This window comes from Galeopterus variegatus, unplaced genomic scaffold (genome assembly GCF_000696425.1).
Source record: "Galeopterus variegatus unplaced genomic scaffold, G_variegatus-3.0.2 Scaffold14, whole genome shotgun sequence".
Taxonomy (NCBI): domain Eukaryota; kingdom Metazoa; phylum Chordata; class Mammalia; order Dermoptera; family Cynocephalidae; genus Galeopterus; species Galeopterus variegatus.
Genome location: NW_007726125.1, coordinates 1,144,027 through 1,155,362, shown reverse-complemented (window position 1 = coordinate 1,155,362; position 11,336 = coordinate 1,144,027). Strand labels below are relative to the sequence as shown.

Genomic DNA, 11,336 nt, shown 5'->3' with positions numbered 1-11,336 from the left:
AAAAAAAAAAAAAAAAAAAAAAAAAAAAAAAAAAAAGAATGAGTGGTTTGCTTGATATACAGTATCTTACGGAAAAAAAAAAAAATGTGTGGTCATGTTCAAGACCAAACCAGAGTTTAGCATAGCTGGGTTCTAGTGTTAAATGATGATGATTTAGGAAGCACATGATACCTATTGTTTTTCTAATTTTAATAATTATTTTCTCAGGATATTCGAAATCAGCGGAGGTATCGACAGAGGAGAAAGGCTGAACTGGTGAAATTACAACAAACGTATGCTGCTCTTAACTCCAAGGCCACCTTTTATGGGGAGCAGGTGGATTACTATAAAAGCTATATTAAAACCTGCTTGGATAACTTAGCCAGCAAGGGCAAGTGAGTATTTTTTAAAAGATTCAGGTGTGAAGAAAAAAGTAGAGGCAACTGAAGTGATATTGGAAATTTTTTACCTAAAACACCCTGGAGCTATTTATTGCATTGGTTCTTTATTTTGCTTCTAATTGTTTGTGTAATTGCCTACTTTCATTTGTTAGTGTATGATGTAAGTAACGTGTGGAGGATTTTGAGGATGTTTATTTCTAAGCTTCCCTTGTTCCTATATATCTTCATGGCCCTAGAAATTAGAGAATCATGGAAGGAGATCATCTAGTGGTCCCAAAACCTTAGATGTGCTTCAAAATCACTTAAGGAATATTATAAAAATTTGGATTCCCTGGCCCCTCTCTATACCTGTTGAAGACAGGATCACAGACCTGACTTTTTCCTGGATGCTGAGGAAAGTCTGATACAGCCTTCCTGTACTGGCCACAAACTGTCGGCATGCTCAGTTTACAGGGAGGGAACTGAAAACCCAATTGGTGAGGGGATAAGTTCTGGTTCTGCTTGTACTTTTCATTTTAAGAATTTTAAAACCTCGGAAAGGTAGAATGAATAGAACATAAACACCCATGACCCTTCACCTGGATTCATCAGTGTTTTTGGTGGTGGTTGTTTTGATTCACCAGTTTTTAATATTTTGCCACATCTGCTTCACCTCTCTCTGGCTCACTCACTCTTACCTGTGTGAGATCTATTTTTCTCTTCCTCCCCAGAAGACTCCCTGGAGTGAAGCAGGGCTGATGCCAAGGGATGAAAAACAGGTCCACCTACCCCGTCTCACAGAGCTGACTCCTGTGTCCTTTTGACACGTCCCCATTGTTCTTTGTATACTTCCTGACTTTCTGGTACAAGATGTTTCAGGTTCATCTTTCAGTTTCCCCTCCCTAGGCTTGGAATGAATGAACTCTCTTCAAAGATCCCTGGTTCGGGGCTGGCCCGTGGCTCACTCGGTAGAGTGCGGTGCTGATAACACCAAGGCCACAGGTTCGGATCCCATATAGGGATGGCCGGTTTGCTCACTGGCTGAACGTGGTGCTGACAACACCAGGTCAAGGGTTGAGATCCCCTTACCGGTCATCTTTAAAAAAAAAAAAAAAAAAAGATCCCTGGTTCTTTTTAATGAAGAATGGCATTTAGAACCCAAGATCTAGATAACTAGGTGCACTCATTGCCAGAGTCGTCATCGCTTTTAGACATTCTAAGCAGACAGAACTAGGTCCTTTTTTTTTTTTTTAAATGGCTGCATACTGTTCCATTCTATAGTTGTAACAATTTAATCAATTCTCCATTGATGAAGATTTAAGTCATTTCCAGCTGCTTATTATCATAAATTCTGCAATAAATAACCTCTTTTACATATGTCATTTTGCAAATGTGGGCATGTTTCTGAAGCTAAATTCCTAAAAGTGGAATTTCTGGGTCTAAAGTTCTGTAATTGTGATATTTTCAATTATCTTCTATAGGGATTATTATTCCCACTTATATTCCAACCAGCATTTCTGCCCGTTTCTTGAGACCTTCCCCTTGAGTTCCAGATCCCTGGTTCTCATTCATCTCTATTCTTCCCTTGCTTACTTTTCTTATTGCTTCTTACGTTGATTATCCTAATAGCTTCCTGGCATCTCTTTCTTTTTCCTTGCTCTCATTCCTCTGTAGTTACTGTATTGGCTTAAACTCTTTTAAAAATTATTTGAAGATATTTTTATTTTTCCCTATATGAGGAACTTAGGGTGACTTCTTAACCCCTGGCATTTAGTACCATTCTCTCAGGCTGGCATATGAAGTTCTCACACTTATTAGGTACTTAGATTCCAAGAAGGACATGGAAGGGTTGAGACTGTCAAATTAATGTGAGTATTCTCAAACACAATTTAAACTAAAGAAAGAAGCAATTTAGTAATGATTTCCCTATTTTGCAGAGATATCACTTAGGCTACTCTTAACATTTGTTTGCTGTTTTAAAATTGGTATATTACATGTGCTTATCGTGTGTGGGAGTTTTATGACCTCATTTCCTTGAATTACCATCTTAATAGATAGTTACTTAGAGAAAGTGACATGATATGATTTTCACAGGGTCTCCAAAAAGCCTAGGGAAATGAAAGGAAAGAAAAGCAAAAAGATTTCTCCAAAATATACAGCAGCAAGACTACATGAAAAAGGAGTTCTTCTGGAAATTGAGGACCTGCAAGTGAATCAGTGGGTATTTACTTTTTTACTTTGTTTTATAAGCTGATTTTTTTATTTCTGCACTTATCACATATTTATTCTCTTTATTTGTCTTTTCTGGATGATCACTTTTATATTTACATATTTACATATATATCTTTATGTGCAGAATTAGGCCCTCATACTCCAAATTAATTTGTCTGTCATAAAAGAGAAAGTGTTTCTTTTCCTTGTTTGTGGAACATTTGTCTCAGGGCATGTTCACACCTGTTTATATGGGTCCCATCTTAATTTCTCCACTTTAAAGCAGGAAGCCTTTCCTTTGATTTCTTTAAAGCAGGAAGCCATACTTTCAATTTTTTCTGTATGTGGACCAAGAATAAATAAGGCTAACAATAAGAGGAGTTTACTTTATTCCACTCGTGACTAGGAACTGGGACTTACCCTCATTTTCTTCTGTGGGAAGCGCCAGTTTTCTTTGCACATGATTCATGGATCTGAGGTCCTCCTGCAGGTCCTGGGTCCAGTATCATTAGCAAGCATTTACTGAGCACCTACTCAGTCAGCAGTGTGACCTCAGGCTGCTGAGCTTTCTCTTCTTGTGTCTGTTTTTTAAAAAAGGACTTTGTTTAAAAAGAAACTTATATTTTTATGATTCTAGAATATGTACTCAGTATTAAACTTTCAAAATATGGTAAAAACAAAAAGAAAAAACACATATTTCCACAAGCTAGATATAACCACTAAAATCATTTTAGTATATTTTATGCCCCTGTTTACATAAAGATTGTCCACCTACTTACTCGCTTATTTACCTACTTAATATTTTTTAACGTAAATTAGGATGATACTGTTTACAGTCATGTATCTAACTTTTTTCTCATAACATATTGTGAGCATTTTTCATATTCTTTGAAAACATCCTTTTTAATGGATACGTAATATTCTACATCTTAACCATTTACCTGTTGCAGAACACTTATAATTGATTTTACTGTTTACATTATTACACATATGATAACACATTTGTCTTAGTTTGTTTTGTATTGCTATAACAGAATACCACAGTCTGGGTAATTTATAAAGAAAAGGAGTTTATGTCTCACAGTCTGGAGGCTGTGAAGTCCAATATCAGGGTGTTAGCATCTGGTGTGGGCTTTCTTGCATAATCATCCCATGACAAAAGGGCAAGAGAGCTTTTATGATAAGCCCACCCCCTTGATAATGACATTAATTCAGACCTAATTAGCTCTTATTAGGCCCCATTTCCCAACACTGTTGCATTGTGGAGTCGGTTTCCAACACGTGAACTTTGGGGGACACATTCAAACCACAGCAGCCTTTATGTATAAATCTTTGATTCTACTTTACATTGTTTTTGATAATATATGCCTACAAATGGAATTTCTGGTCAAAAGTATTTAAAAAAATTTTTTTACTGTAAAGACACAAAATTTACCATCTTAACCATTTTTAAGGGTACAGTTTGATAGTGTTCAGTATATTCACATTATCATGCAACAGATCTCCAGAAGTTTTTCATCTTGCAAAACTGAAACTCTGTACCTATTAAACAACAACTCCCCATTTCCCCTCAGTCTCTGGCAACCACCATTCTACTTTGTTTCTATAAGTTTAACTACCTTAGTTACCTCAGATAAGTGAAATCATACACTATTTGTCTTTTTGTGACTGGCTTAGTTTACTTATCATAACTTCCTCAAGGTTCATTCATGTTATAGCGTGTGACAGGATTTCCCTTCCTTTTTAATGCTGAATAATATTCCATTGCATGTATATACCATGCTTTGTTTATCCATTTTCTCTGGATGAACATTTAGGTTGAGTCCACCTCTTGGCTATTGTGAAATAATGCTGTGCACATGAGTGTGCTAATATATCTGAGATCTTGCTTTCAGCTTTGGAGATATATACTCAGAAGTGGGATTTCTGGATCATATAGTAGTTCTATTTTTAATTTTTTGATGAACAACTGTTTTCCACAATGGCTGAAAAAAGTTTAAACCCTTATATGTATTGCCAAAATATTTTCCAGTAGTGTCTGAGAGTTCTTATCTCAGTATTTCCTTGCCATTGTTGAATAATAAAATAATTTTTGATGTTTTTGAATATGATAGTTAAAAAACAGTATCTCCTTTTTAAAATTTGCATTTCCTACCTTTCTGGTTTAATTCTTTTGGTATATGTTTTTATTTTTTTATTTTTTGGCTGCTGGCCAGAACAGGGGTACCTGGGGAATAGCATGATCCCACCTTCTTCTGGTGCCATAAAATTTTCTGGCATGTAACATTTTGATAATGAGTGATACCTTAAATATTTTAAATAATAGCTATTTCTCTTTGGTTGTTCTCAGTGCATCAATATGTATAATACCTACTCCTTCTAGAAAACCTCCTCCCTTGGTTCTTTTGTCTACTTACTCCCTTCCCCCAATCCTCAAATGTGCATGCATTCAAACACAAACACCCTCTCCTCCATCTCTTCCTAGCCCAAATTCTTTTTCTCCTTTTATCATTAGGTTTCAGCAGTAGCGATGTGAAAGGCCAAGAGAATTCCTCTGACGTCACCCTTTCATAGGCCACTTGGTTGCACTCCTCAGTGGTTCCTCTTTCAATAGAGTGCAAGTGCTACAGGGAGAGGTTGCCGTTCTGCTTTCCAAGTCCCAAAGCAGATGGCACTTTGGAGTGGCAATTCCACGCTGCTTCACTTGCAGAAGTACTTTGGATCTGTATTTTCTACCCCTTTTCACCCTTGAAGTTTTGGTTCATCTCCTTTCCTCATTTCACAGAATATTTTTATACGAGAACATAAAAACCACACCCTTATAATAATGTGATGTTTCAACAGGTTTAAAAATGTTATCTTTGAAATCAGTCCAACAGAAGAAGTTGGAGACTTTGAAGTGAAAGCCAAATTCATGGGAGTGCAAATGGAGACTTTTATGTTACATTATCAGGTGGGTATGCACCAGGTAGAACCAAAAGCTTTCTACATGAGGCAGTTGTGTTCTTGTCAAGGTAGGAGAAATAGATAAGGAGACCCATTTAGGGAAAGCTGTCCATGTTCAGCGGAGAATTAGGCTCCACACAGGGGTGTGGGGAAGCTGAGGGTTTCAGTATCTCTTATTTGGTCTGTGCATTCTGTAGAGCTTTAGCAGATGTGTAAATCTTCAGAAGAATTTATCTGAACATTCCACTTAGTGTTGCCACTAAAATGAGCTGATACCTTGGACTTGAGCAAAATACTGAAGTACACGTGTTGATAGTACAAAACTGTAAATCTACTCAGTAGCTTGAAAAAGAACTCTTCAGTGATTCATTTTGTAACGCAGTTGTCCCTAATTTTAATTTTGACATATCTCTAATTTTTACACATTAAAAAACACCAGGGCATCGAGAGGCTTCTTAAGTAATGTCCAGACTCCTTTTGCTTTGTGTATGTAGCACTTTATAGTCTCCGCCTGTCTCATTCCTTGCACTGCTTCACACTGTCAGACAGGGTGGGTGCCTTTCTGTGAATGTGCTTTAGAGCTTTTGTACATGCTGCCCCTCCCCCTTAATCAGGTGCTCTCCTTCCTCTCCCGACCCACTTTATTCCTCCATCAAATGATGAGAACTTGCATGTGTGTTATCACACCCTAAAGCCTCCCCCAGCCAAGCCTCGCCCAGCCGAGCCTCCCCCAGCCAAGCCACAATATGTGGTCTCCCCTTTATTTCAGTAGCTTTTAGAGACAGTCTCTGTTTATACCAATATTGACTTATTTTCCTCTCACCCCCCAAAACTGTGAACTCCTTATGGACATGTAGTATGTCTTAGTCATCTTTGTTTTCTTCTCAATAACTAGTAGACTCTCAAACATGTTAGCTGAACAAATGTAATATGATTTTGTGATGCACGTAGGTAACTAAAAGTACTTCCACAGAAAACGATCCTCTAATTCCCTCAGTTTCATCAAATTCTTATAGGCCAATCTGTCCAGGTTAATTTATTCATTCATGCACAAATTCATCAGATGTGGAGTGACTGCCAGGAGCAAAGTATTATGTTATGCCTAGGTGACAAAGCACGGTCCCACCCCTCATGGAGCTGCTAGGATTTTTCCAAAAGATGAATTGTTTGAATTTCTGGGGTTCTCTCAAGCCCTTGGCCCTTTGCTGTCTCATGCCACTTTTCTAAAGTTTAGGGATGAGACCACTCAGATCTCTTAAACTTGTTCTGGACAAGTGGAGGGTAGTGGAAGAAGCAAGAGCTTTGCAGTCAGATCTAGATTCACACGTATCACTCTGTTCTGTCGTGCATTTAACATCTCTTTGCCTCAGTAACTCATCTTTAATGTTGAGATAATCACACCTCATAGGATTTTTGTGAGGACTTAAAAAGATACCATATAGTGTGCTTACACAATGCTGAGCTCAGGGTGGGCACGTAATAAACATTTAGTCCTCTTTCTACCTAGTCTTCAGAATAGAAGAGTTTTCTCATGTGAAAGAGAAATTAAAAATCTAGTAGATATTGAGACAACATTGCTAGGCTTATCTCATTTTCAGCCATTAGTGTATTTCATTATGGGTTGAAATGCCTTCACCATTTCCAGATGTATTACAACTGGTGACCCACAACTTAGATGAAATGAGAAAATGTCATTGGACCTTCTGAAATAAAAAGCCTAGATGTATATGACAACTGGATTATGCTTCTTTTTCTTCCCGTGTTTGGTGTATTTTGATATAAATAACATGACTTCCTAAGTCCAAGTTAACCAGAAGATTCTGTTGACCAATGTGCCCTATTGCTGCAGCTCTTAGCATGGTTGTGCCCTGTACAGTTCCATAGCTGGGAACTCTTTTCTTGCCACACTTCACATCTGGCACACAAGGCATGCCTCATTCCTTCTGGATCCCTTCCTACATTGTGTCCTTTCTTTTCTTGCTCCACAGACTTGATTAACTGTCAAAATTTTTTTGAACAGGATCTGCTGCAGCTACAATATGAAGGAGTCGCTGTCATGAAATTATTTGATAGAGCTAAAGTAAATGTCAACCTCCTGATCTTCCTTCTCAACAAAAAATTCTACGGGAAGTAATTGGCCATTTTCTGCCAGCCCAGAAGAAGGGTGAAGGAAAGCAGCACTTCGCGGCTGCCTTTCTCAGGTCCTTCTTTCTTGATTGAAAGCAAAGACCCAGCCCACAACAGTGCCTCGATCTGATACACTTCCAATGCCAAATTTTTAACTCCTCTCGCCAGTGGGACATTTGTTGCCCTTTTTTCATAGTGAAATTGTATTTCAGTCTTACTCTGACCCTTCTGGTTCCTTCATTTTCTTCTGTCACTTAGGAAAGAGGAAACTCCACTAAAATCTCTCTGTTGTTACAGTCTTAGAAGTTGCATTACTATGTTATAGCTTTAGTGTTTGTTTTAATTAGCAATAAGGATGGTGGGATTCAAATTTTTGTTAAAATAAGTAGAAGCTATTATCAGTAACATACATACATATATGATACACAGTTAAAATGTCATGTTATTGACAGTTATTAGGTTGTCATTTAAAAGTGAAGTTCCTTTATATTTCTGTCCCATCAGTAAAATTGAAGGATATAGGGGATGGGGGTGGGGGTGGTCATTGGTTCTGTTCCATTCCATTGTCCTTTATGGACAGGAGCTAATAGAAGTCATTGTTGTGTTCAAAGAAAGCATTTCTAGAAAAAAGATATTGTTTTTAAATTTCATCATCAAATTTAGGTAATTCTGTTAGTGTAACTCCCTTACCAGTGGATGAGAGAGTTCCATTGATAAAATTCAGCTATTTAGGTAAATTCAGAATGGGCTGAGGCACCTGCCTGTTTGTATTGGTGCATAGAGATTGACTCGATTCAAAGAGACAGTCCACTTCATCCCTACAGCAAAGGAATGGGTTAGCGCTGCTGTAGAATGTAATTATTTTCAAAACTGTTTTATATCTTAAGAGTGCCTTATTAAAGCATAGATGTTTTTCTTAAAATGTGGATGATAGGAATTTTAAAGATTTATATAATGCTTCAAAAGCCTTTAGGATACTATAAGACAAGGGTGTTTTTTAAAAAAATTGGTTTATCTGTATATCTGAACTCTTAAAACTTTCTTATAGCTAAAACACTAGGATTTATCTGCAGGGTTGTGGAGAGATAATCCTGCCTTAAATAGTTTAAAACAAAAACAAAACCAGCCAACCCATGTTATACTTGAGATTAAGATAATTTTTTTCAGGGCAGCCCCGTGGCTCACTTGGAAGAGTGCAGCGCTGGTAGTGCCAAGGCCGCGGGTTCGGATCCTACATAGGGATGGCCCGTGCACTCACTGGCTGAGCGTGGTGCAGATGACACCTTGCCAGGGGTTGCAGTTCCCTTACTGGTCAAAAAAAAAAAAAAAGATAATTTTTTTCTCATTTCTTTTTCTTTTCTCTTTCTGCCCACATTGTCCCTTTATTTTATGAACCCCAGTTTTCTGGGCTTAGTCAAAATCAATTCAATTCTAAATATTGAATTTAGGAAGCTTTTGTTCTTAGATAAAAAGTCATATACTTTTTTAAAAAATCTGTTTATCCAGGAAAATATATTGAAGTTATGCTACTGAGCCTTTGTTTTCTCTGAAGTTTTGGTTCAGTATTCTTTTATCATAAAACATAAAACTTAACATAGTAAACTAACATTTAAAAATAAGCTGATATATATATTTAAAGCCAATAAACTTTTAGTTAATAACAAATTATGTGTTGTGTCCCTCTTACAAATGTAAGTATTGGAGAAGTGTTTTTCGTGATAGACTGTTTATCCCGTCAGGTCCAGAGGTGCAGCCTTCAGGGAGGCGTGGAGTGCCGTGGAAGGATTCACCACTTCCTTGACTTTGTTTTTTGTATTTTGAAAGGCAATTTTTTTAGTAAATATTTTCCTCAGATTAAAAGAAAGATGCTATCATGGCTAGCATCACCCCACATAGTGGAACCAACCAAAGTGTGTCAACCTTTTTTCCTTAAAAGAGGATATGCATTCCAAATGCTTGTCCCGAAGGCCACATCCAAGACAGATAATAATGAGCAAAGTTTACAACTCCTCATATAGCTGTTTATAGTAGTCTCGGATGATTCCTTGTATTTCATTTGGGTCAGTTGTAATTTTTTTAGTAAATATTTTCCTCAGATTAAAAGAAAGATGCTATTATGGCTAGCATCACCCCACATAGTGGAACCAACCAAAGTGTGTCAACCTTTTTTCCTTAAAAGACGATATGCATTCCAAATGCTTGTCCCGAAGGCCACATCCAAGACAGATAATAATGAGCAAAGTTTACAACTCCTTTAATGAAATACGGTGTTTCAGTTATTTGTAAGGATTCCAGTTCCCTTAATACAACCTCTAATGCAAAATAGTGCAAAATGCCCTTTAAGAATTTTGATAACTATAGAATTGTGGTTTTAATAGCATGGAGAATGCCCCAACAAACTCTTGAGTCATGGCATTGAAACATTGTAGTTCTTATTACTTTTGTTTTTTAGCTATGACCTTCTATCTCATCTCTCTTCTTCTTTGACCTTCTTTTCATCCAGCCATCATGACATTTACCATGAATTTCATTTGGGTCAGTGGAATTGTGGTTTTAATAGCATGGAGAATGCCCCAACAAACTCTTGAGTCATGGCATTGAAACTTTGTAGTTCTTATTACTTTTGTTTTTTAGCTATAACATTCTATCTCATCTCTCTTCTTCTTTGACCTTCTTTTCATCCAGCCATCATGACATTTACCATGAATTTACTTCCTCCCAAGAATCTGGACTGCCTATCAGATTGTTGCTACACACAATTGCCTTTGTATCTCTATATGAAATAAAAGGTCATTTGTTCATGTTTGTGCTTATTTTGTCAGTTTTATTGTTAGCAGTTCCTGCTAAACCATGTTGACTAGAGTAAGATTTAATAATTAAAAACCACAACAGTCTTTAAAAGGAGCAAATACAATTCTGCTATCAAATCACTGAATATCTCAGTGATTTTTAGTGTGTGGGCTTAACCTTTTAAAATTGAACATGCTTAAAGTAGCCTCAACATAAAAAGAGGGGGGTGTGTGTGAGAGAGAGAGAGAGACATAGCATCACCTAATTCTGATTGGCTAATGCCTGAAAGTTGAAAATTGCAGCAGCATTTAACATCTTGTTTGTTTTTGGTGGCTGGCCAGTACGGCTACCCAAACTTGGACCCAGCCCCTATTTAACATTATTTCATGAACAGCAGCACACTAGGTGTTGAGCACACAGTTATAGTGTGCCTGCCCCTCAGGGGACTCTATTCTGTGAGGCATGCAAGTCACCAAAAAAGAATAGGGGAAGTTGCATATGGAAAAAGTAAACAGCAGCAGAAGAAAAAATGGCTTCCTTGTCAGAGGGCATCCTTACATACAAACACGTATAGAACCATCCTGTTGTGTTTGTAAACTGGCCAGACTATATTGGAAATTAGTGATTGTGAAAAAAGGTGTGTGTGTTGGGGGGGGGACGGAATAGTTCTCAAGTAGATGTAAGTGAAAAATGGGAGGTGGGGGGCCGGCCCGGTGGCGCACTGCTGTAGTGCGCCGCTTAGGAAGCGCAGTGGCGCTCCCGCCGAGGGTTCGGATCCCACATACAGACCAGCCGCTCACTGGCTGAGTGAGGCGCGGGTGCAACACTGAGGTTGCGATCCCGTTGCCGGTCCTGGTCCGGTACGGGGGCAACAATGAGGGTTGCGGTCCCGTTGCCGGGCCT

At 37.9% G+C, this 11,336-nt stretch overlaps 1 protein-coding gene across 1 annotated transcript in view; it reads left to right on the top strand.

Moving 5' to 3' along the window:
• IQGAP1 (IQ motif containing GTPase activating protein 1) overlaps positions 1-8,642 on the top strand; it is a 96,067-nt gene extending 87,425 nt beyond the window's left edge. The window contains exons 35-38 of the mRNA XM_008565351.1: positions 208-374; positions 2,454-2,576; positions 5,415-5,523; positions 7,537-8,642. Coding sequence (XP_008563573.1) covers positions 208-374; positions 2,454-2,576; positions 5,415-5,523; positions 7,537-7,650 — 513 coding nt within the window. The 3' untranslated portion in view covers positions 7,651-8,642. The remainder of the gene's footprint in view (positions 1-207; positions 375-2,453; positions 2,577-5,414; positions 5,524-7,536) is intronic.
• The last annotated feature ends 2,694 nt before the right edge of the window (positions 8,643-11,336 follow it).